The 25659-nt window shown below is 53.6% G+C and overlaps 1 protein-coding gene across 2 annotated transcripts in view; it reads left to right on the forward strand.

Moving 5' to 3' along the window:
- The window catches only part of MID2 (midline 2), a 63335-nt gene that overhangs the window by 26988 nt on the left and 10688 nt on the right, over positions 1 to 25659 (forward strand). For both annotated transcript variants that reach the window (XM_030272745.4, XM_072929204.1), the window contains exons 3-7: positions 15361 to 15456; positions 19266 to 19373; positions 21501 to 21649; positions 22655 to 22782; positions 23751 to 23894. In XM_030272745.4, the coding sequence (XP_030128605.1) occupies positions 15361 to 15456; positions 19266 to 19373; positions 21501 to 21649; positions 22655 to 22782; positions 23751 to 23894 (625 nt within the window). The remainder of the gene's footprint in view (positions 1 to 15360; positions 15457 to 19265; positions 19374 to 21500; positions 21650 to 22654; positions 22783 to 23750; positions 23895 to 25659) is intronic.

The raw sequence follows: 25659 nt of genomic DNA on the forward strand, positions 1-25659 counted from the left end.
AGGAAAGGGGCTGCTGGAGCCAGATGGGGCCAGGAGCAGGCAGGGAAGGGGTCAGGAGCAGGCAGGGAGCAGGATTCCTGTGTCAGCCTTTCATTATAATAACTCAGGATCTGCTGCAGAGAATGGCCCAAGGGTTTTGGCTGATGCAGCTGAGCTCCTGTGTGGTGGCAAAGGGTACAAAGAGGTGAGGCTGTGATTTTCCTGGATGTGGGAATTCCTGTTCTTCCTTCCATGTGCATAGTCCTCCTCAGGTGTAGCTCCAGTGCTGAACTTCGTAGGGAGCTGCTGCAGGGACCTTTGGGGTTCCCAGATTCTCTCTCCCACTGGGAGCTGGGAGCCAGGCCAAGACCCTGAGGAGCTGGGATGCTCTGTGCAGCTCCCTGTGCTGCTGATGCCAGTCTGCTGCCCACCAGGCCAGCCCCAGTGGGACTTACTGGGCTGAAGGGTGCCTCTGGTTCAAGCACCATCCCAGCTATTCCAGGGGATTTGGGAAGCCCCTCCTTTGGGAGGAGAGGGGATGTGAAATCAAAATCATGTCAAGCCAAGCATCCCAGGGCTGGTATGTGTGTTATGCTGAGACTTTGGAGGGAAGCTCAAACGTTGACTCACATCCACTCCAAAGGCTTGGGGAAAAAAAAAAAAAAAAAAACCAAAGCAAACCCACAAGGTGTTTGTTTATTTTCTGAAACTCTTGGGATTTTCCAGCCAGCCTCATGACTCCCTCAGGCTCTTACTCACTGGGATGGAATGGAAGGCCTGTGCTGGGCAGCCAGGGTTGGAGGGCAGGGGCTGGCAGGGGTCCCAGGGGCAGGGGCTACCTGGGGGCTGCTGCTTGCCCCTCGAGAGCCCTTGTCTTGCTGCTGCATGCCAGTGGTGGTGGCTCCAGCCTGACCCAGGGCTCTCCCAGGGAAACAGCTGGATGCTCTTGGTCCACGCTGGGAAACCTTGTGCGTGTGGAGATGGTCTGCATTTGTGAGGAGGGGGTGACAGTGACACTGCCCCCTTATCAACCCCCCCCGAGGGTCCATGAGTGGCCCTGGGGTCCTGCCTGCAGTGCTTGAGGCTCCCCTTTACTGGCTGTATCATAGAGCAGATCCATTTCCTTCCTAGGGTGGAGGAGGGAAGGAGACTTTTCCTTTTATCAGAAATGGATGGGCTTTTTCTGGAGCAGCGAGTAAGGCTGATGGGAGCTTTGCACTTCACTGGGTGCAGCTTTAGCCAAGTTTGAAGCAGCTGCAGCAGGTTTTGGCATGAGCACTTACCCTGTGCTCAGCACGAAGGCTCCAGTGGTCCCTCCCCTCCGCGCTTCCCAGATGTTGTAACTTTTGGAAAAGTCTGCCTTGGGTTGGTTCCCCCTCTCATTCCTGAAGGTGGTCTGCAGAGAGGCTTGGGAGAGGCATGGCACGGGCTAGGGAGCTCCTGGGGTGCTCAGTGCCACTGGCTGGCACATGGTTTTGGGGTGAGGAGGGCATCAGGGCTGGCAGGAGGCAGGGCTGGGCACATGGGCTCCCTCTGCTCTGCCCAGAGCCGCTGCCTTGGGGTGCCTTGGGGCACCTGCCAGCAACGCCAGTGTGCCCAGCCCCAGGGCAGCCACGGCGGGCAGGGCTGTTTGCTCCGGGAGGGAAAACGTGTTCAGGCATTTTCTCTCATGCCCATTGCCGTAAGACATTGGAGCTTGAGCAACCCATGGGGCTGGTGCCCAAGATCTGCTGGATAAGCTGGCACTGCTGTTGTGCCGGGGCAGCCCGGGAGCGTGTTGGGATGTGCTGGAGGAGGCCGTGGGCTCAGACCCATGGGCTGCTGTGGGCCTCAACCCATCAGAGTCACCAGTGGTGCCCTGGCTGTGCAGGGGCACGTGCACAGGCTTTGCTGGCCCAGGATTTCTGTGGCAGCCACAGTGCCACTTGGTCTGGTGGGACTCTGGGATACAAAGGCTTTGGAAGTTCAGTGTCCACATCTCTGCCAAGTCCCCTCTAGCACCCCATTCATCCAGGGGCAAAAGGAGTCCCCAGGCAGCACCAAGGCTCTGGCCACAGAAGAAACTCCAAAAATACTGTTTGTGCCATTGCTTGGTGATGGTTTTGGTGATTTTTCAGTAGATTTAGGCTTTTTGTTTACTTTTCCAGAAGCAAAAGAGCAAAGGGGTAAAGGCAGAAGAACTGGGAGTCTCTGCTTGCGTGTGCACAAGGGGTTAAAGCCTTCTCCAGCGTTGGCACATTCACCCTGAGGCTCAGTTTGTACCGAGTGCATCTATCTCAGCATCTCCAGCGCTGGTTTGTACAGCCTCGACGTGGCTTTACATAAGCAACAAATCAGCCAAAATAAGCCCCATCCCAGGCAGTTGTTGGCGTGTGGGTTCTACTTCCCAGAGCAACCCGGGGGTTTGCGTCCTGCTGCGCGCTTTGGCGGCGCCCACAGCAGACCTGCCAGCCCGGGCACCGCTCCCCGTGCCCCTGCCCGCGTTCCCAGGATCTGCCTGCTGCCCCCGCAGCCAGGTGCTGGGGCAGGGAGCCCGGAGCGCCCGCAGAGCTCACCCAGCCGAGCAGCTCCCGCTCCCCTCGGCGTGGCTCGCAGCCAGGGAGAAACTCAGGGCAGGTTCCCCGGGATCTGTGGGACGGCCCGGCTGAAGGTGGGGATGAACGTGCCCCCTGGGGCTCTCACACCGTGCTGCTGCTGCTGCTGCTGAGAAGGTGGAAAAGTTGGTTCAGTGCAGGCACGTCCCACCCAAAGCAGGAGTTTGGGAGAGGTTATTTATGTGGCAGTCTCCACGGGCTTTACACCTCATAGGATCACAGAATATCCTGAGTTGGAAGGGACCCACCCCTTCTGGCCAGCTCCTCCACTTTTTCCATCCAAATTTGTTCTTCTGTCAGGAGGCGAGGAAGGGAGAACCAGGTTGTGGTGTCACCCTCCAGCCCATGCCTGGTGCTGCTCCATGACAGCCTCTCACAGCAGGAGACAACTGTGGATGAGAGAGGAGGTCTGCCACGGGGCACATTGGCTTAATTGTCCCCATTTACTCCTGTCTGCCTTTCCCAGCAGTGGGATGTGGGTTTCTGAACCATTCTTGGGAGCTCTTCTTGCTCACTTGGGCAGGAACATAGCAAGGCCAAGTGGAAGAGCACTTTCACCAATGGCTCCCAATGCTACTTTCCTTTGTCATCAAGGTATTAAGGGAAAGTAGCAGCTTCTTTCCTTCAGACAGGCTGTTTCCTTGTCAATCCAGAAAAAATAAGGTTGCCAGGGTTGCGTGGGGACATGCTCCAGGGTCATACTGGCTGTCCTTGGCGTGTTCAGGAGTCTTTGGGATAGAGAGGACTTTGTATTGCTCAGTGCTGGGCTGTGTCTTCCTGCTGCTGCCTGCCTCATGCCAGCTCCCTCCATCGGGGCCAGGTGCCACCAGAAATCTCTGGGTACCATCAGTGCTGGGTGCTGTCTCTTCTGGCCCTGACACAAGTGCAAGGTTTGCAGCTGCCTTTCAACCCTGACACTGAAGTTTTGTGACAATTAATCTTGCTATTTATATCAGTCTAATGAGCAGCGTTATTAATATTATCGAGACGCCACAGCGGTAATTATATGTCTGTTTAACATGTGCTTTCAGTGCTGTTCCAATCCACTGTGATTCTGCCTGACATTATCCCACCATTAGCATTGTTTGTTGTGTGCTGCAGAAGATAATTTGATGCTGCAATCCTCATTAGTAAACTGTCCCCACGTGCCCGGGCTTTTGAGAGTGATGCCACCAACTGCAAAGGATGTTTCTCTGGGAAGTTTTCCCCGTTCTGGGGATTTCCTGTCCATCAGACTCTCCCTCAGAAGGGAGGGAATCTTTGGAAGATCCTGCCCCTCAAAATAAAGCAAGTAGATCTTTGCTCTAGCATCTGCAGGAGTTTCTCTGGTATTTTGCCTGGAAAAGGTTTTAAACTGAGAGGAATCCTCCAGTATGGGACAGGGGAGGAGATGTGTGTGATTGCTGACACTCTCCTGGTGCTGTTCTGCCTCAGCCGACTGTCCCTAGGCTCAGCTCCTCTGCCTGCTGCTGCAGGGGTGGGGGAAGGAGTGAAAAAGGCTCCTGAGTGTGCGCAGAGCTGGATCAACAGGGAATTAAAACCCAGCTGCTGGAGCATTTGATCAGCTTGTTTGATCATCGGAGCTGGAAGATGAATTTTCAGGGCACGCTGGGAGAGGGAAGGCTCCCGAGCGCGGGCTCTGTGTTCTGTTCTCAGGCTGTGGCAGCCAGCTCAGTGCCCCTTTCCAGCACCAGCCCCTGATGGGGAGTGTGGGGTGGGGAAGCTGTGAGAAAGGAGGGCTGAGGGAGTCGTATTCTGGAGTCTTGGCAGTGACTCGCTTGCCCTGTGTCGTGCTGGGAGGGGGCTTGGAGGGGGCTGTCTGGTGCAGATGGTTCTGGCTGCCCAACTCAGTTCCTGCTGCTGGGATGCACCCCAGAGATGGGATGGGTATCACAGCCCTAGAGATGGCTGTTTCAGCCCAGAGATGGGTGTTTCAGCCCAGAGATGGATGTCACAGCCCTGAGATGCGTCTCACAGCCCCAGAGATCAATGTAGGCAGGGTGGTTTCCTTCCCTTTGTGTTTCTTACTGAGCTTTTCCTTCAGATGGTCCCTCCCCATCCTTGGACATTGTCAGTACAACCTCTTTGTCTTCCTCCTTCTCCTCCTTGGCCCTCATTCCCCGTCCACTTCCAGCTTTCATCTCTTCCAGCATGGATTGTCTGATTTCAGGCTCTGCCCAGCTCCCAGATGGAGGAACTGAGAAGTAATCCATAGGGACAGGAGCTGGGTGCCGGTGCCATGGCAGGTAACAGTGAGGTGCTGGTAGAGGCAGTAGAGGCATGAGGAGGATGAGACACCAAACAAACCTCAGGCTGGGACAAACAGACGGGCTGGAGCCTGAACCGTTTGCAGACATCATTTATACATTTAGTGCCCATTAATATTTTAGATTAAAACTGTGTTCTGCAGTGTTTTGGCTCAGTAAAGCCAAATCCTGTGCCAAGCTCACGGCACAAGTCAGGCTTGGTGTCACTCCTGCCACTTGTCACCGACCTCTGGTGCCAGGTCTGACTGATCCCTGCAGAATAATCTCCTATGACTCCTGCCATAACTTAAAATGCAGGAGCTTGAGCTTCACTCTCCAGCTAATGTTGTGTTTGTAATTCAGACCATATCTTCCCGGTGTTTAGGCGTGAATTCTGCTTTGCAGCCACTTTGTGTTTCCCATTCAGTTTGGGAGCAGCTAGATCTCAATCTTCATGTGCAGCCCAGATAGTGAGGAGGTGGGGAATAGGTACCTTCTTCAGAATTCTCCCTTACTTCTTGCTTAAATTTTGCTAATTTGGTTTGGGAGGTGAGATAGGAATTGAATGAGGTGATTAGTAAATCTTTGATAAACTCATTATCTGGTGAAAAATCGCAAAGTAGCTTTTTTGATGTTGAATGGAACCAGATGTTCTTTGGGAATGTATGAATCTTCCATGAGTTTCTCTCTAGCACTAAACTCCCTGCTCAGTGCATTCCCTTTGAATTGCATCTCTTCATTTCTGCCACAGACGCTTGGTTGTTTATTAAGTGCAGATAGGAATTTGCATAAATGACTTGCCAAATCCCAGATTTCTTGTAGCAGCCTCAGATGGGTGTTTGTGCCCCTGAGATTGTATTGCTGCTTGGAAAAGCTGTCAGAGCCTGTGGAGCCCCAGCCATGCTCTGAGCCAGGTGTCACAGGTGCCCATGGGGTGGTTCCATGGCTTCTGACAACACGTCCCATATCACAGGGCTTTGCTTAATGAAACTCTCCTGGTTGTGAATCACACAGAGAGGCCCAGAGGATGAAGAGGAAACTTTAATAGAAAAAGTTCTTGTTGATGCTCTGAGTTTGTCCTCTTCTGCCTTTAGTAATTGTAGGTGACACTGAATCTCCTGCTATTCAGACACACCTGTGTACCTCACATCAGTATGTGTCAGGCTTTTTCCCTGGAAATTCCATCTACCCTGAGAGTATTCCAAAGGGCTCTTCCCAGCCAGTTACCTGCAGCAAGAGCAGTTAACATGATTGCAGTGTCCTTAGAGCACCCTTAGAGCACCTTGGAGACTGCTGTTCACTGGAGTAGTTAGTGTCTTGCCCTGCCCTGCCTTTCCCTGCCCTGTCCTTCCTTCCTTTTACCTGCCCTCCTCTACCCTCCTCTCCACTCCTCTCCTTTGAGGAAAACTTTGATGGTGTTCTTTGCCTACTGTATACTCATAGAACTCATTCAAAGATGCATCTTCTTTCCACCAGTCAGCTCTTCCAAGAGGATATACATATTTATGGAATGAAGCTTTATCTGTATTTTATACTTTTAAAGGGCTTTGTTCACTTTGGCTGCAGAGCCAGCAGTGCCAGTGTCTGGCTTATGCCTGACAGCCGATCCTCAAATGTGGGGATTTCAAGATGTCTCATGGTCTGATGTCTCCTTGAGCTGTGTTGTTGTTGGTTTGTCCTCTGGTTGTCCCTCTGCCTTCTGACAGCCCCTCCAGGCACATGGTGTGTTCTGGTTTCTAATCCTTCCCCATGCCTGAGACTTGCTCTGTGTTTCAGGCTGTGGGGTTGTGCCTGTCCTTTGGAATCTTTGTCTTCCCAAGGTTGTGGGTGACTCCTGCTTGACCTTGCCCTGGGGCTTGCTGGGCTGCTCTCCCCTGAAGTGCTGCTGGAGCTCTCTGGGCAGGGGCCCTGTGAGCCATCCCCCCTTGGGGGTCTTGCAGACCCCAGATCTGGCAGGATGTGCAACAGGGATTTGTTCACCTGGGTGTGAGGTGAACAAATTGAGGATCTTGGGAAGGATCTGCACTGCTGCCAGCACTTGGATCCTACAGCTCCAGCAGCAGGAGCCCCAGGAGGCAGAGGGAACTTGCTCTCTTGCAGCCTGCACAGAGCAATCCTCCTGCGCAGGGAGGGCTTTGGGCATCATCCCCAAGGCCACAGGGACCCAAAGGGGTGACAAATGAGTCCCTTTTGCTGCACAGGAGAGACAGAAATCCAAGAGGATGGAAGGCTGGAAGGTTGAGACTGAAGGAGTAGGTGAACATCTGCAGTGTCTCCTTTCAGTTTTTTTCTCTCTTTCCTCAATTTTTGCGGTTTCATCACTGTGGCAGAATAAAATGGGATCATTGTTAATGGCTTACTTTTCTGACAGAAGGGATTTTTCACGGTAGCAGGAATTCCAGTGACATTGAGCTCCATTGAGGACAACAGAGCTGCTTCCTGGGTTCCTCCCAAAATGAGCCCTGGGGTTTTCTGGGGTGATGGGGGGGACCATGGCTGGTGGGGAGCTCGGGGGCTGCTGCCAGCACTGGCTTCTTGTGCTCTCCATCACCCATCCTGCAGTGAACTCAGAGAGGGGAAATGGGGAGCTGTTCCCAGCCCTTCTACCCCTCGGGCTGTGCAGCTGTGGTGGTTCCTACAGCAGAGCATCAGAAAATTACCCCTCTGTAACTCCTGGTTTGGAAGGAACCAGGAATTACTCACTGGAGAAAAATTCCTAGAAAAAGGCATTGCTTGGAGCACTGGAAATCTTTTCCTTCTACTCTGTCTTTTTAAAGGAATAAATAAAAATAGTGGGAAATGCACAAATACGCTCCAGGCTGGCTGTAGTTTGGGAATTTTTTATAGCAAATGTAGCACATTTAATAAGATGTCTGAAAATCACATTCTTTTAAGCTGAAAAACACACGGCCTGAACTGGGGAGTAAAATGTTGGTGTTTAACTAGGACAGCTCTGAAAAGCAGATCATGCTTAGATGACTTCAGGAAAAATAACTGGCTTGTCACAGTGAGAACAAATAAAATATTTAAACAATTTTCGATACTTCTGTAATGGTACAGAAAACCAGGATAATATGCAAGCAAAGAAGAATGGCTTTGGAGAGATTGAAGGATGTAAAGACTGAAGGACCTAAATCAGCCATACACATTTCTGCCAGGATGAAGCTCTGTGATGCCCAGAGGCTGCCCCATCCCTGGAAGTGTTCAAGGCCAAGGGCTTGGAGCAACCTGGTCTAGTGGAAGGTGTCCCTGCCCATGGCAGGGGGTGGAACTGGATCAGCTTTAAGGTCCCTCCCAACCCAAACCATTCTGGGATTCACTGATTCTGGTGAGTGCTTGGGGAGTGGGGGGACCAGCTCAGATGCAAGCAGCTCCCTTGGGTGCTGCTGGCCCCATCACACCCATCGAGGCAGCAGGCAGTGCAGGGTGGCATTAAAATGTCCTCTCCAGGCTGTTGGATGTCCTGTGAGAGCTGCTGTCACCTGGTTTGTTCACAGGAGTTCCCCCACCCAGCCTGGTGCTCCAGCAGCGTGTGCCTCACATGTGCCCTCTGACTGCTGGAGGGGCTGGGGCTGACCTGCCACATGTCCTGCCTCTCCATGGCCTGGAAGTGGGTGTCAGGATCTGTCCCAAAACGTCTTGGTTGATAAGGAAGGACGCAGGAGAGGGGGCACCCAAAAGCTGCTGTGCTGTACGCTGTCACAGGAATGAAGGGAGCCAACCTCTGCTGGACGTGTATTTGGTGGAAGTGTGGAAGCTGAACTTGTCTTTGGGCAGCTCCTGGTTTTCCCTTCCAGTTCCAGGAGCTGCAGGAATGTGCTGTGCTTTGTAGGCTTCTGCCTTGTGCTGACTTCCTGGTGGAGCTGCACACTTACAGTGTAGGAGAAGGTCTGGTCACCCCCTGACAAGGAGGGTGTCAGCTGCCTTATTCCCATCCTTTTTCTTGTAGCCAGGAAAATGGATGCTGGGAAGAAAGAGTTAAAACAGGAATATTTGTTGAGGAGGAATACTTTTGCTCAGTGACCTTGCAGCTGGGAATGCTAAGAACATTAATGTGGGAAAACTCAATTTATTATGCCAAATTTTGTTCATCCTCTGCCTATTTTGAGAAGTAGAATTCCTGTGTAGGGGGGTAACACACTTTGACAGACATACTGGAGCCTCCTGCTGGGAGACAGAGAGACCAGAAAAACACAGCCTGTGATCAACAGTGTGTGCACAAAGCCCTGTGATGCATGGGGCAGGCAGCCCTGCCTGCTGGGATGAGCTGAGCCTGAAGGAGCAGTGTGGGGACACTGTGCCACCAGCATTGTTCGACAGGTAATGAGATACATCTGCTGGCATTTCTGCTGTGCTTTGGTGTCCCCCTGGTTACCTGTGTGTGTTGATTGCCACAGCAGCCGGGTGTGGTGTGCCAGGAACAGCTTGTCCCGTGCAGAGGCTCGCTCCCACCAGCCACTTCTCTTCTCCCTGCACTGGGGAGGACAGCCGTGCCAAGGACTTCCAGGTGTTCGGGCTCTTACACTATTTTGCCTGAAGGAATATTTTTGGAAGCAAAACCCCTGCTGCTGTTAAGTAGCACAGGGACAGGGGTAAACGAGCTCCAGGGAATGCACACCCTGGAGCTGCAGCAGGCAGCCAGACACAAACCCTGCCAAAACAATGCTCAGGCCAGGTCTGCAACTAATCAGCGACTTTGGAGAAACAACAACACTAAAATAATCTGTGTGGCTTTCCCCCCTTGTGACTTTTCCCCAGGACAGCTTTGATTTACAGGAGAGCTAGCAGCACTCCCCAGCCCTCAGGTTGTCCATAGGAGCAGGAACATCTGGTCACATTCCTGGATAACAAAGGCCAAAGAGCGAGGCGCTGGGAGGAGGTGAGTGGGACCCTAGGTCACTCCACTGGCAGGTGATGGAGCAGGTTTTACCTGCAGCCATTTCTGTCCCTCTCATGTCTTCAGTTGAGATGTACCCTAGAAAGGGAGGAGCTCTGCAGGCATAGTTAAATGCTGGAGCTGCCAGAGATGTGTGGCACTGCTAATGGTGTCCCATAGGAGTGTGGTATGAATGACACCTCCCCATGGGTGAGGCAGCTGCACGACAGATCCAGAGTGTGCTTTTAGCTCATGTGGTGGGACAAGCTGCAGGTTTACTCCCCAAAACCAGGCAGGTTTGGGCAATGCTGGTTGGCTCAGCCCAAGAGAAGATGCTGCAGAAAAGCCGACAAGACACAAATCCAGGATGTGCTGATTCGGCAGCAGCATGTGCAGCAGCTGTAAATCCCATACTCAGCTCACCCTGTTTGCTGGAGTTTTTCTGCTTTAGTTTTTCTCTCCTCAATTTAAATTCCCAAGGAAACACAAGACAGCATGTACTGATGCAGCCCACACTGGAATGCTGTGTGGGGGAGCGTGGATCTCACCTGCCTGCCTGCCCCCCAGTCCCTGCTCAGCCCAGCACAGCTGCTCCTATGGGCTCTTGATGGTTCCTTCCTTTTATTTGTCCCGTTTACAAATTGGAGCATGGCCACTGAATGGTGGATTTACCCTGCTGTGGGCAGGATCCAGCCTGAGGTCTTGCCAGGCTGGGATTACCCTGTGCTTTCTGTGAGGTGGAGGGGAGGGGCTGGGGCCACCCCCAGCCTGGGCACTGGGGACAAGGCTGGAGCAGTGTGTGCCCAGGTAGTGTGGGTGACTCCCACCACGGGGATCATGGTGGGAGCCCTGGCAGTGACAGACCTACCCCTGTGCCACCTGAGTCCCCAGCCCTGCTCCCCATTGGGACCTTCCCTCCAGAGCTGCTTCCCAGCTGAAGGTGAGCATGGAGAGAGCGAGTCAGGAATGAAGCCTAACAGATCATCAGGGATTAAATGTAATTGATGGATTTGGAGCTGCTCTTTTATTGATCACACTGATCAGGGGACATGGGGCATGTCGCTGCACCCTCAGGTGTGTGTTGGTCAAGTGCATCCCCCTGGTCCCCGTCCCCTCCGTGCTGGGGGTCACTGCCAGAGCCTCTTTGCCTGGCTCAGGCTCTGGCTCTTGACTCTTCAGCACCATCAGAGCCCCCCACCCCCATGCTGTGCAGAGCCACTTGGTTTCTAGGTCAGCTCTGCCAGTGGGGCAACAGCAGCCCCGAATGCTGGCAGAGGTTTCAGCTCTTACTCAGTCTCTTTGACTCCAAAGTGACTTAAAATGCATTAATGTCACACATGGCAGCTCAGTCGTGTCCCTTTGTCACTTGTCCTGTTGTCTAGGGACATTTTCTGAGCAAAGCCCAGTAGCTTGACTGGCTTTGCATATTTTTCCCCAAAGTTTTTTTTTTTTTTTTTTTCTTGGTGGTGAGAATTTATTCTAAACATAGAATTGTGGAATCACAGAATGTTTTGGCTTAAAGGAGACCTTAAGCTCATCTCATTATACCCCTTTTCCTGAGCAAGGACACCTTCCACTGTCCCAGGCTGCTCCCAGCCCTGTCCAGCCTGGCCTTGGGCACTGCCAGGGATCCAGGGGCAGCCACAGCTGCTCTGGGCACCTGTGCCAGGGCCTGCCCACCCTCACAGGGAAAAATGTCTTTGCTATATCTAACTTAAATGTCCCCTTTTCCAGTTTGAATCACCTGGATGTGCTGCTGCCAGGGCTGGCAGTGAGCAGTGCCACGTTCTGTGCAGCCATGGGAGGTGGGAGTGGGAACATCCACTGGAATGCCAGGCTCTGGACCTGCTGTGGCCACTGAGAGGAGCCTGATCTGAGCAGTGCTGCCAATGCCCTGGAAGTGTCCAAGGCCAGGCTGGACAGGGCCTGGAGCACCCTGGGACAGTGGAAGGTGTCCCTGCCCATGGCAGGGGTTGTATGAGATGTGCTTTATGGTCCCTTCCAAACCTCTGTGATTTTAGTTTGGCAGTGCAGAGGCAGCTGCCATGGGAGTGGGAGGATGCTGTACCAACCCCACTGTCACTGTTCTGCTCCAAAATCCCTCCAGAGCAGAAGGGGTTGGAATGACCCTGGTGGGAGCTGCCTGCAGGTTACCCTGTCCAGCTGCTGCTTCCCCAGAAAGCTGCCCCAGTGTTCCTGAGACAAACCACATCAATTCCATCGTTCCGTCATCCCCACAGTGGGCTCCTGGGGCAGGGGCTCAGTGCAGAGCAGTGTTTTGGCCAGGAACAGGGACATGGGTGGAGGTTCCCACAGCTCCAGTGCGATTCTGCCTGATGCTATCAACATTTTAAAAATGAGCAGCTCCCTTAGGAGCTCCATGGCAGACTCTGATGCCCTGGGCGATGTCCTGGTGACATCTGGCTTACCTGTGCTGCTCCAAAACAAGTCAGAGGAACAAGTCAGACCCAGCAGGAATCCTGCCCGTGCTGGGACCTGGCAGCACATCCTCAGCCCCGAGGGCTTCACTGTGCATCCTCAGCGTGGCAGCAGTCCCAGATGGCTGCTGCAGGGGCTCATCCCCTGCCCTGTCCAGGTGAGGCTGGTGAACGCTGGTGGCTTCCAGGAACTGGTTTTCCTGACACTTTGGCATGCAGGGAGCATTTTGGAGTGGGTTTGACTTGGTGCCTGTGTGCCTGCACGTGGGTTTGTGGATGCACACATGATCTGTGTTTGTGGTGTGCAGGAGGATTGGGGCAGGGATTCACCTGCGTTATTGGAAGTGATTATGGATGAACAGGGGCAATGAGAAAAGCCCTGAGTAAATCATTGGAAGTATCACTCCAGTTTTGGCTGTCTTCCCATGAAGATAAATGCAGAAACCTGGCTAAGGCAGAGCCAAAGGACACCCTCTGTGCCATCGTGCCAGGCTCAGTCTCTTGCCCCTCAGAGCAGTGCTGAGGGATGGCAGCAGCCACCCACCACCCCTGCATGCCTGTCCCTAGGCTTTCCCCAGCTCCAGGGCTCTCCAGGTCCTCCCAGCCCTGGGGGAGATCTGAGGCTTGCATTGCCCAAACTCCTGGGGACTTGGACTCCTCTCAGGTGTGGGGAGCCTGTTCTTTGGCCACCTGCTTGGGGCTCAGAGCCTGCTGTGTTCCATCTCTCAGCTGGTTAAAGGCACAAGGCTGGCAGCGTGTCTCAGAGTGAACCAGCTGCCAGACTGGTGGATGGGCTGGGGACAGGCTGTGGAGGCCAACTGTGGCCAGGCACAGGCAAGGTCGTGTTTGAAGAAGCACAGGGACCAGGAGGATACCACATATTTACGGTTCCTGAAGTTGTCATGAGCCTGCAACCTTGATGCCTTCTTCAAACAGAGAAATAAATCCACGTTTAGTTCAACTGCTTGTTTGGTATCTGGAGGAAAAAGAAAATCAGGTAAAGAAAATCATTGTGCCCGTAACTGAACAAACATGAGCACTGGTACTTGCAGGTCAGTGCTTGCCCTCCTCTGGCTGGGTGGGAATGGATTTATGGTGTATCTGGTGAGTGGCAGGTAAAGGGGTGCAGGTGCTGAGCTGCTCTGTGGAGTTGTGGGAAGGTTTGATCCCGGGCATGGGGGAGGTTCAGCCCCTGTCCCAGGGTGCCTGGGCACTTCCCTCTCTGGTCCTGCTGTCCCTGGGTGACCCTGGCCCTTCTCCCCACACAATGACTCCTGCCCAAGGCCTTGTTGTCACTTTTTCTCATTTGTCTCTCCAGTTGTAGAGAAATCACCTATTTCTATTTCAGGACAGAAGGTGGAGGTTTGGGGAAATGACGGGCATTTTATAAAGCAATTAAAACCCAACCCCTGTAATTGCTGTAATTTATATACACCTACAAAATAACCAGCTGGTGTGATCCAGGCTTCAAACCCATTTTATTCGTTTCAGCACATCAAACAGATGGAAACATTCCATCTGTGTTTTCCTGGGATGCAGAGGGGTTGGCAGTGAGGGTCTGTGGGTGCACCGAGGGCAGGGGAGCAGCAAAGGTCTGTGGAACCATGGCTGACACCAGTGTAGCACCTCAAATTGCCTCAGCATTGCCACAGAGGATGTGTAATGAAGGGATTGGTGCTCGGGGACAGGGTTTGGGTGTATTTGTGGATGGGAGGAGTGATGCCATCCCCTAGAAAACTTGGGATGCTGCAAATGGGGTGTGGGCACGTGTGCTTCAAAGCTGTACCTCAGCCCCCCCGCCCTGCCCTCCATCACAGCCTGGAAGATTAAAGCAGATCGGTGTGAGTTCAAAGCTGCAACCTCAGTGCAGCCACGCTGGTGATGAGGGAGGTAATTAGCAAGTGAAATGTTCGTTGCTGTAGTGAAATGATGTTTATAATATTGGGCTATGAGGAGAGGGGGGTGGGAGCAGCTGGCTTTTCCATTATCCATACAGCCCCACTCTGCAATCCCTTCTGGCATAACCAAGGCTCTCTGGGTTTTATTCCATTTCTCCAGCCTGTTCCTGCATTCTGCCTTACTTGCCCTTGGCCAGCAATTTTCGGGACTGCAAACAAGCTCAGGATATTTTAGGAGCCAGTGGTTTTTCAGGAATGAGTGCTCTGCCTGTGCTCCGTGCCTGTAATTCAAGTTCTCCTGGCTTGGTAGCCCCCAATTACCCATGTGTATGGAGAGGGGCTGTGTTTATGGGCCTGCTGGAGTCAGATGAAGGCCTCAGACTGTAGTTCCTACCTGCAGATGAATGAACCACCTCAGGGACCCTCTTCCAGCCCTGGAGTTTAAAATATTAATAGGATATCATTTCCTGACAAGCGCTGCAACAGGTAGCAAGTGCTTTGTTATAAAGCATTCCCGTTAGCTGAGCACGTGGAGCTGGCAATGCTGTGTCTCTGAAAACACCCAGAAACTGTGCTCCCCCCATGGCCATGGATATCGAGATCCCCTCAAGTGGGGTTTTCGTCGGTGCTTCACTGGATCCCCTCCTTCTCCCAGAGCAGTGCAGCCTGTGGGCACCAGAGCAGGCCTGGGGATCCCTGTCCTCTCAGGCTGTCATCTGCTGGCAGAGATCTGCTGGCCATGATCCACTGGTCATGACTTCCTGCTCAAGAGCTGCTGGGGATCCACCGGCCATGGGATCTTCTGGCCCAGATCCACTGGCTGTGATCTGCTGGCTGCAATCTGCCAGCTGAGATCTGCTCTGGTGAGCAAAGGGCAGCGTGGCTGGGGAGTGAAGGCCAGCACGGTGCAGCTGAGCTCTCCCTGCCTGCGCCATAGTAGCTCCAGCTGAAGTGGTTGGCAGAGAAGACATCCCTCTCCCATGGCTCATCAGGCTCTTGTTCACCTCCCTCACCCTGTGCAGAGCAAAATTGATGATGAAAATACTCAAAATCTGCTCTCCAGAGGAGTGGCAAAGTGCAGACACCCACGCTGTCCTCTCAGCTAGTGACACCCCAGGGTCACTGCAGTGCTGGGCTCAGTCTCCCCATGGCAGAGCCCTCTGGCACGGGCAGGAGCTGCCCAGAGCTTTTCCCAAAGTTATTCCAGTGTCCCTCCCTCAGGCAGTGTGCTTGGTGGCAGAGGGTCTCAGCTGCTGGCAGGGGACTGGGGACACTCCAGCTTTGCTGATCTCTGTATTTTTCCTCTTTCTCCCATTTCTGGACCTGCAGCAAACCCTGGAGACAAATCTCACCAACCTGGTTAAACGCAACAGCGAACTGGAGAACCAGATGGCCAAGCTGATACAGATCTGCCAGCAAGTGGAGGTGGGTGAGGGCCGGGGGGCTGGGGGACGTGTCTGGGGCAGCCTCCAGCTCCAGGGAGTCAATGCATGGATCACCCCAGAGTCCTTTCCTGGGGCTCCCCTGGGAGCAGAGATGACTGTGGGGGTAGTCCCAAGCAGTGGAGGACACAGGGATGGTTCCCAGGGGTCTGAAGGAGTTGTCATGACTGGGAGGCACTGAGAAGAGACATGGGCTGCTGAGCTGGCTCCAGGCAGGAGGACCTGCCCGCTGCTCTGTGCTGGGGGCAGCAGCTGCTTTTGGTGGAAGACTGAGTGAAACCGAGTGTGAAAACAGGGCTCAGCCAGGTGACACTGAGCCTGTAACAAGGCTCATCATCTGGGTGACACTGAGCCTGCAAAGAGACCTCAGCTGGGTGACACTGAGCATGCAGCAATTCCTTGAACCACCAGCTTCCTGTAGAACTAAAGCCCAGGCTGCTGCCATGGATTCAGGGGGAGTTTGCCAGTGCCTGAGAGAACACAGCAGTTGTTTACTTCAGCCTCACACCCCAGGCCTTGCAGGGCATGCAAGTCCTGTGCCTCCCCTGCACTCCCCCAAGCCATCCCGTGGGCCCAGCAGCCAGCAGGGTGCTGGAATGCTGTGGTGGGATGTGGGGATGTTGCCTCATGATGCTGCAAGTAAGCCGGAGGGATGCTGTCGTGGAATGCTGCAGCAGGATGCAGGGATCTGCAGCAGGACAAGGGATCCTCCTGTGCCAGGTGGAGTCATTTGCCCACAGCAAAGCTGCTGTGATGCATTTGCCCAGGGAGCTGCAGCTTGTCCTTCACCACCTGAATCTCAGTTTGGGTTTGTGAAGGTGCTTCAAGCCCTGTAATTTCTGCAGGCAGCATCAGCACTTTGTTCTTCACTCTCTCAATAATGTCCTGATGCTCTGGCAAGAGGAAGTGAGTGCAGAAGCCCTTTTTGTGAGTGCCAGCAGGGCTGAGTGTGCCACCAGCAGCTGGCAGCCACTGCCACAACATGCAGAGAAGGAGGAGGGGGCTGAGATGCTCTGAACTTCCAGCCAAAATAAGGAGCAGAAAAATCCCACTTGGCTCTGCAGCACTGCTGGCCTTCTGTGTCACTGGTGTTGTCCTGCTTCTCTCTGCCTGTGCCTCACTCTGCAGTAGGAATGGCTTTGTTGGGAGTGTCCCTCCTGGGCTTCTTCTTCTCCAGGGTTCAGTGGGCCTGGCCTGAGTCTGGGAATAAAGAAGCATGGATGTTTGGCAGAGAGAGAAGGAGCCAGAATGCCCTTGCAGAGCTCTGGTGGCAGTCACCAGCCCTTGCTGCTCTGATGGGCCATGCTTTGGCTCTGAGAACCCACCAGGGATAGAGCAGGGATGTGGCTGCATGTCCTTCCAAACCCATTCCTTTGAATCCAGCTCCAGTGTCTGAACGACCTGACTTTGGATAAATTGAAAGACATTTGGTATTTCTGTCTGATCCTCAGAGTCTGAGACCTCTAAGCTGTCATTTTTGACGGAGTTTGTGAGTTTTCAGCTTTGTCAGACGCTCTGCTTAAAATAACAGTTCAAGTAACATTTCTCAGCTTTGCTGAATGCACAGCCAGGCCCTCGGAGGCCCCTTTGCAGAGAGCGCAGTAAACTGTGAAGCAGAAAATATCTGTGCTCTCCATCAATCTGATTCCAGGGAATTTTGCTTCTGAGATATTTGCAGACATGGCACACAGGCAAGCACACATAATCCCCATGTACTCTGCCCCTCAGAAACATTCAGTGTAAATCTCATGGCGTGTCCAGAGAATGGTGCCACCAGTATCTTGAGGGACAGGGGTTCACCCCAGAGAAGGACACAAGTCAAGGCCCTGAGCCTGGGCTGCCCCTCAGAGTGACTCTGGAGCATGGGGGGCTGTGCTGAGAGAGGTCAAAATGGGCAAGTCCTGTGTCAGTGATGGAAATGTGGACCAAGGAGGGCAGACAACAACCCTGCAGAGAAGCTGAGTCTGTAAAATAGGGATGGTACCAGCCCAATGTCCCATTGTGGGGAAGAGCAGAAGCTGCAGGTGTGCCATGGGACCATGGCCTCTGTGTCACAGCAGCCTCAGTGTGAGCTCCTGGTGTCCCCAGGGCACAGCTGCTACACAGCCAAAAACCTGTTGAGGACTGTGGAGGTGGGATGGGGTCCTCTGCTCCATCCCTGAGCTGCCAGGGCACGTAGGAGGAGGCTTGCCTGTGTGTGAGTCAGGCTGTGGGCTGAGATGCTGAGCTGCTGCTTCTCATCCCCACGAGGTGCAGGACAGGCTTTTCCCAGAACTGGGTTTATTCCAGGACTGTTGTTCCTAGCACATTCCCCCCCAGCACTGAGGTGGGTGAAGTATTTTTTCTCTCTCTTGTTACAACTAAAAGCTGCCCAGCTTTCCTGCAGCCGTAGCACCTGCTGAGTGTTCACCCCAAACACAGCATTTACCTGGGAGCTGCTTCATCCATACAGAGGGGCCTGGCCAGTGTCCAGGTGTTCTTGAGCCAGGGCTTTGCCAGTGGAGCAGTCCTGCTCTGCAGGACCCCCTCCATGCTCTGCTGGCCCTTTGGGGGAACCCCAGCCTCAAAAATGCTCCTGTTTTGGCAGAAGGCAACTGGGAAAGGGACTGTGGTGCCCTCTGCAACTTTACCTGCCTTCAGCCCCCCAGAACATCAGCATGGTTGAGGGGAGATTTCTTGCCCTGGGCAGGTTTTCAGATTTAGGCTGTGGATGGCTACAGATTTCTCTTGTCCTGTAGCCATCCTGGAGGGGAACACTCCAGGCCTGAGCTGGACCATTGGGCAGCAGCTGGTTGGAGGGATGGACCCAGGGCCAAGCTGAGGTGCCCCAACGTCCCCTCCTGTCCCTTGGCCCAACATTTCTTTCTTGCCCCTTGCTGTGCACAGCCTTCAGCCCCATATTCCCTCAGCCTCATGTGTCCCAGAAGCTGAATGAGAGGGGGAGTCCAGGTGTGTGCTCCTGGGAAGTTGGGGTGGCAGCCATCCCTGTGGGTGGGCACACAGCTTTGAGGGACCAGGGTGCTGCCAGCAGTGCCACAGCAGCACTGCCACAGCAGCACTGCCACAGCAGCTTGCTCCAGGCTCCAAACCCTGGGGCTGTTCCCCACCCCCTGCCACATGCAGCAGATTGGGAAGATTTTCCACTGTTTTTCCTCAGTGGAGCTCTCTTTGCAGACCATCAGCTGTCTCCCACTCCAGTGTTGCATAATCTGCTGGCCAGGTTTAAAAAAAGATCCTGTAGCAAAAATGTGGTTCGCTCAAGGCTGCCTTGTTTCAGAGGGATTGGGGAGTATAAAATGAGGAAAACTGATTTCTGTCCTGTAGTGTGCTTTAATGAGGTGCTAGGGCTCGATTCCTCTTCCATGAAGTGCATTTCCCCTTGTCCTGTCCTGTCCATCCTCCCATGGGTACTGGTCTTCCCTGGAGGCAGAGGACTGGGACCTCTGCTTGTGCCCCCACTGCACTCTGTGTGTGCACCACTGTGAGCACAGCCATGAGAGTGTGCTGTGTGTCCCTCCCAACAGCTGTGGGTCGTATGTGCCTCCTTAAATCCATGTATTGTGTGTCCTTCCCGACCCCTGTGTGTGCTGTGTGTCCCTCCCAACAGCTGTAAATTGTGTGACACTCCTAAAATCTGTGTATTGTGTGTCCCTCCCAACACCTGTGAGCTGTGTGTCCCTCCCAACAGCTGTAAGTTGTGTGTCACTCCTAAAATCTGTGTATTGTGTGTCCCTCCCAACACCTGTGTGTGCTGTGTGTCTCTCCCAACACCTGTGTGCTGTTCCTGGCCAGGTGAACACAGCCATGCACGAGGCCAAGCTGATGGAGGAGTGTGATGAGCTGATGGAGATCATCCGCCAGCGCAAGCAGGTCATCGCTGTCAAGATCAAGGAGACAAAGGTGAGGGGTCCCAGCTCCTGTGTCCCTGGTCACAGGTGCCCTCCTGTGCCCATGGGATGGCTGCTGCAGGGTCTGCCCCTCCTGTCTAGGATCCCTCCTGCAGCCGGGGACACCGGGACGTGCCGGCCTCGGGCAGAGGGGCTGCACAGCGTGTGCTGCCTTGCCATGAAGGGTTTGCTTTGAGCACATCAGTGCATCTCCTTGTCCAAACTGCAGGTGCCACCCCATACCCAGGTGTCCATCACTGCTGCTGCCCCAGGGCTCCCCTGCCAAGGACAAAGCATGTGCTGGCTGGAGGAGGAGCAGTGTGTTGGTTAGCGTGACAAGTTGGTGCAGAGGCTTGGATCACTCCAGACAGCTTCCTCAGGGCTCTTCACCACTGTGGTTCTAATAGAATAATGTGGAATTAATAGTGAAGGGCCATAGTCCAGTGCTGCAGAGAGAGCAGAGGCTGCATGCTCTGCATTGCAGCACAACTGAGGGGGAGCTGCTTCTCACCCTCATCTTTGTGGGAGTGTTTGGACCTTTCCTCCAGTGGCTCCAGGTGTTTCCTGATGGTTTCTATGTGTAGCATCCCACCCCAAAGGGAAAGGGACCCAAGATGCATAGGTACTCATGATTAAAAGGAATGACAAATGGGTCAGGGTCCTGGGAGCACTGCCTGTGCTTCCAGGGGGGACCTTTTTACAAAAAAGTTTTGCCTTTCCTGCAGACTTCTCACTTCCTCTGCAAATCAGTTCTCATGCACAGTCCATTCTTCCAGACATTTTCTGGAAATGGGTCAGAGGCTTCAGGGGTCTTTCATGGTCTTGATCCCCCTACAGTCCATGCCACTGCTTCATCTCACTCCTGTGCTGTGTTGTGCTTATCCCCAGGAGCTGCAGCAGGGATGTTTGTCCCAGGATGGTGCTGCTCTACCTCCCTGGGGCCCTTCTCCAGCTCCAACAACCCTCAGCTGGCTCTGCAGCTGTCCAGCTGTTGGTGTTTGAGACATCAGCCTCATCTTGTGGGCTCTCCACATGCAACAGCAAGAGGGCTGGAGGGCTGTAGCTCTGAGGGTGCCCAGGGGAGCCTGCATGACCCCATTGCTGTTCTCACTGAGCTTGGGTATGCACTGGGGTCCCACCATGGTGCCCATGGCCAAGCCCCAAATACAGATGCTGCCCAGGCAGTTTGGGAGCAGGTTCCACTGCGTGTGTAGGCAGAAGAGGCACCAGCACAGCTCCAGGACAGCCTGGCAGCAGTGGGAGCTTGGGAATCTTGCTTCTACCCCAAGCACTCCAGGGAACGTATTTTATGTAACAGCACCGTCTGCCGATCCATCTGTCTGTCTGCTTGCTCTTCCCACCCTCTTCCTTGACTCTTCCAGGCTCTGCTGTCCAGTTCCAGCCATGCTTAGAAGGACCTGGAAGCTCCAAGATGTTGTTTTCCTACAATTGACAGCTGGGTAGAGGTGAAGGGCACAGATTAGTGCCCAGACCCTCTGCAAAAGCAGTGGAGAAAGGATTAACCTTTAGAGGCTGTGGCTGGTTTGAAGCGCTCCAGCTGAGGAGCGAGGAATTCTGCTTTCCTGCTGGATTGCCATTTGGTTTCCCATTTGTTCTGCCTTGCTTTGCCTGACAAATGGCCCAAGGGATGTATGGAGCCTGGGAGAAGGGAGGGGGAGAACATGCAGATTCCCTCATACCTTGGTCACCCAGCAGTCAGTTCAGTTCAGAGCTGTGAATGTGATACTTTCCATCAGCCCTGTAAACCCTTCTGCTCCAAGGTTCCCTTGCCCTGGGCTGAGTGACTGGCAGGAGTCTCATGGCAGCCTGCTCTCCTCGTGCTGGCATGGGGGTCACTCTGTTTGCACGGGAGGAGTGGACAGAGGATGCTTTGCTCTCCAGGGTCCATCACATATGGGACCCTCAGAGCCAGGGGCAGGCTGTGCCCTGGGACTTTCCTACCCCCAGCAAAATTAAACATGGGAAGTGCTTTGCTGTGTGCCTCCCCAGAGCCACTGAGACATTGCTGTGCCCTTTCACTGCTCCTTGCTCGCTGTGATCAGCTGCTGGCTTGGGATGGGATTCCCTCTGTGCCTCTCAAGCTCAGGAGCCCCGCTGGCTCCCTCTGCTCCTCCGACAGGTGATGAAGCTGCGGAAGCTGGCCCAGCAGGTTGCCAACTGCCGGCAGTGCCTGGAGCGCTCCACGGTCCTCATCAACCAGGCCGAGCACATCCTGAAGGAGAACGACCACGCGCGGTTCCTGCAGACCGCCCGCAACGTGGCCGAGAGGTGCGCTGGGCGCGGGATGTGGGATCCCGTAACATCAGAGGGGTTTGGGCACCTTGCAAAAGGCAGGCCTCAGAGACAGCAGGATGGTGATTAGAGCTAAGCTGTAGCTATAAGATTTGTCAGCAGAAAAACTATACAAGAAGTAGAAAGAAAGGACAAATAGAGCAATGGTCTGTGTATTAGCACTTGGGTACAATAACTCCCTAAGTTGCAGAAAAGTATCTCTGGTGAGATATTAGGAAGGTCTAAGCTTAATAATAGAGCTCTGTGCATTGTATCTTGAGGCTTACAAGCAAGTATTGTATTCAAAATAAGCAAGCATTGTTTTAACTAAAGGTACGTGTGCTTATAGTGATTGGATAGAACTACTGTCAATATGCTTTTGCTTTGTGTGACTGGTCAAAAAGCTTATAAAGTAAGTTGTAACATTAAGTTCTTGGTCTGTTGCCTGGATGTGAGCTGCTGGCATCTTCCCATTGTCATAACCATGTAATGAGACTGCATGCCACAGCAGTCCCGTTCCGTTCGTGACTTGTGCATAGCCCCCGGCCGGCGATACGGGACACTGCTGCTGGAGCTGGCCCCTGCTTGTAGGCCCCTGCCCAGAGATGAGCCAAGTCCCCTCCAGTCACTTGGCTGGAGATCCCCAGCCATCCCTGCAGCCTGTGCTGTCCTCAAATAAATCCCATCCCTCACAGGACAGGTGCTGTGTGTCAGGTCATAACAATACTGGGGAAGCAAGCTCCCTTCCCTGGGGTAGGAAAGTGGTGGAAATGCCAGTCCAAAGGGAGTTCAGGGACCAGTCAAAGCTGTAAACCCCAGGGATGGAGCCCCCCACTCCCAGGGAACCTGTGCCCAGGCTAGGCTACCTTCCTGGGTGGGAGCAGTGGTCTGTAGGTGCAAGCTGTTTTCCTGGCAGCAGGTGAGGCACAGTGAGGCTGTCCCCATCCCTGTGCCTCCCTCGTGCACCCTGTTGCATACTGATGGTCCCTTCTTTCCTTCCAGGGTCGCCATGGCAACTGCATCCTCGCAAGTCCTGATACCAGATATCAATTTTAATGATGCCTTTGAAAACTTTGCTTTAGATTTTTCCAGAGAGAAGAAGCTGCTGGAGGGACTGGATTATTTAACAGGTGAGTGCTCAGGTGTGCTCCACTCTGTACCTTCCCCTCAGTCCCCTGCCCTGTGCTCCACCAAGGGCTGGCAGACCTATTTTAGGGCTTAACCAGTAACAAGTGCCAGGTCATCTGTGGCAGAGCAGGGCCTGTGCTGTCCCCAGGACAGTGACATGTCCCCATCCTCCTGTTTCACCCTCCTGTTCCTGGAGGACCCATGATCAGAAAGCCTAAAATTATGGTCTCCATGACCTAGTGGGGAGGCTGATGTCCATAAGGTTGCAAGAGGGATAAGGATTATATGAGGGTCCATCAGGATTACAGAGGAGGAATGATTAATTAATTAATTATTATACTTCTAAGGCACTCTGTGCTTCAACATTTCCCTTTTCCTGCCCTTTTTCTGGGTCACTTGGTCCTAAATTACGAACCCTTCTGGGCAGGACCTCAGTGGGCCCCTCAGTGCTGCCCTGATGCCCAGCACAGACTGATCACTGCCCTCGGTGGTCTGGGAGCAGCAACGGCTGCTGGATCAGCGTGTGCTGGGGCACTGGAGGGATGAGAGCCCCAGGGAGGCAAGGACATCCTCACTCACCAAATCCGATTTTATCATCATGAAGCAGATCAGCTTTCAGTGAAAGATTAGCACAAGCATGTCCAGATCAGTTATGGGATAAAATACTTACTCCAAAACCAGTGCAGGGAAATAAGTGGATTTGGAAGTGGGTTTCAGCCTGTTTCAGGGTGGGGGTGTCAGACTTGATGGAGCAGCAGTGAAAACCCTGTGCTCTGACCTCTGGATGCCTTGTTAAACTAAAAAGTTTAGTTCAGTGAAAACACAGTGACAGATTAAATGAGAGAGTTTTTGCTGTTGAGAGACTACTCCTGCAAGCCCATCTCAGTCCTAACATGAGGGGAAGAGCCCTGTTTTTTTAAGGGGGGAAAGCCCAAACTGACCAAAGTCTGTGGTCTGTGCCATCCCACAGCCCCGAACCCACCGTCAGTCCGTGAGGAGCTCTGCACAGCCTCCCACGACACCATCACCGTGCACTGGATCTCAGAGGACGAGTTCAGCGTCAGCTCCTACGAGCTCCAGTACACCATCTTCACCGGCCAGGCCAACTTCATCAGTAAGTCACCACACTCCCCTTCAGCAAGGAATCCCATGTTGCCCACACAACCTCTGGCTGCTCCATCCCTGCAAGTGTCCAAGGCCAGTTTGGAGCAACCTGGGATAGTGGAAGGTGTCCCTGCCCATGGCAGGGGGTGTCACTGGGTGAGCTTTAAGGTCTCTTCCAGCTCAAAGCACTCTGGGATTCTGTAAGGAGAGGTTCTCAGGTTCATCAGTGGTTTTAAAGGCTGGGTATTTGTGGAGGAAACAGCAGCAAAGGATTTACCAAGGGCTAGTGGATCAGAGCAGTGGACACCTCCCCGTGTTGGAGGGCCATCCCTGAGGTGCTCTGGTCTGTGCTTGGTGTCGTCAGCCCCAACTTGGTGAAGCATCAGGAACATTGGAGGCTCCTTCCATCTCACAGCTCCCAAATCTGTGCATACCTGGGATTGTATGCAGGGCAATGCTGGCTGCTCCATGACTGATAAATAAGCTGTTTTATAAACCCTCTGGAACAGCTCTGAGGCACATTTCCAGGTAATTTTCCATGAAAATTACTGCCATACCTAGTTGTTTTTCCACAGCGCCACAGATTTGTCTCACAGGGATGGGATTTGATTTGAGGACTGAGGACAGAATCACTGATGGTCTGTGGCTTGTGAGAAAGTTTTATTCCTGGTGTTCCTAGCAGCACTGGCCATTGTAGAAGTGCTGGCAGGGTGGCTCAGAGCGGGTGTTTGGGCTGCCGTCAGTCTGTCCCGCTGGCTGGAAGGACGTTGGCACCGGCAGCACGGTGTCACGGCCCCGGAAGGCTGTTCAGTGCACTCTGAAATGTGCAGGAAGCTGCCAGAGAAAGTTCCCTGTGACTTTCCAAGCTGGATCTCACCTCCCCAGCTCCAGCCTTTGCCCTTGTTTTGGAAAACAAGATGATGCATTTCCTTTCCACGGTGGCTCTCGGGTGCCAGTGCTGCTGCAGCCAGACCCACCCTGCTTGGCTCTCCTCTCCTTCCCAGCTAGAGCACGTTGTCTCCAGCACTTTGTCCTCTGGAAGCCTGGAGAGCTCAGCCGCCTCTCTGGCTCTGCTCTTGGATGGCCACCAGCTCCACGTCCCCTGCACTTCCAGCTGTGGACAAGATGGGAACTTGTTGGTGTCACCACGTGGTTTTGGTCAGAAGGGATGTCTGAAGGTCCCTGTGCTAGCTCTGTGCAGTTTGGGCTGACAGGTTGCTCAGGGCTTGCTCCTTGAGGAAGAAGGACTGTTCAGGGATGGAGCATCCAGTGCTTCCTCACCCTCAGCTGTGAGGATTTTGCCCTTTTCCACTCAGGATTTCCTCTGCTGCAGTTTGTGCCCTTGCCCTGGGATGATGCCAGGGAAGGATCTGGCTCTCACCTTTTCCCACATGCCACTTTGGACACACATGGCTTGGAGTCCCATACACCGAGGGACTTGGGAATGAGTCACCTGCCCACCTCTGGGGTCTGGCACAGGCATTTGGAAAGGGGGAGCTGTGGGGATCATGAGGGTGAGGAACAGTGAGGGCAGTGCTGGAGGAGAGCCTGGAGGGTCACATGTCAGAAACGTCCTTCTTGGCCAGCCAGCAGCCTCCAGGTTGCTCTTTGTATGAGGAGTGAAAAAAACATCAGTTAAATCACTGAGAAGAAAATTAATAACTTCTTGTCCCTTGCAATAGCATAGTTTGTGTCATGGGACCGTGTGAGCCCTGGCTGAACTCATGGGAAGAGACACTGGAACACTGAGCAGGGGCTGGGAGCCTGACCAGGAG

Source organism: Taeniopygia guttata, chromosome 4A (genome assembly GCF_048771995.1).
Source record: "Taeniopygia guttata chromosome 4A, bTaeGut7.mat, whole genome shotgun sequence".
Classification (NCBI taxonomy): Eukaryota; Metazoa; Chordata; class Aves; order Passeriformes; family Estrildidae; genus Taeniopygia; species Taeniopygia guttata.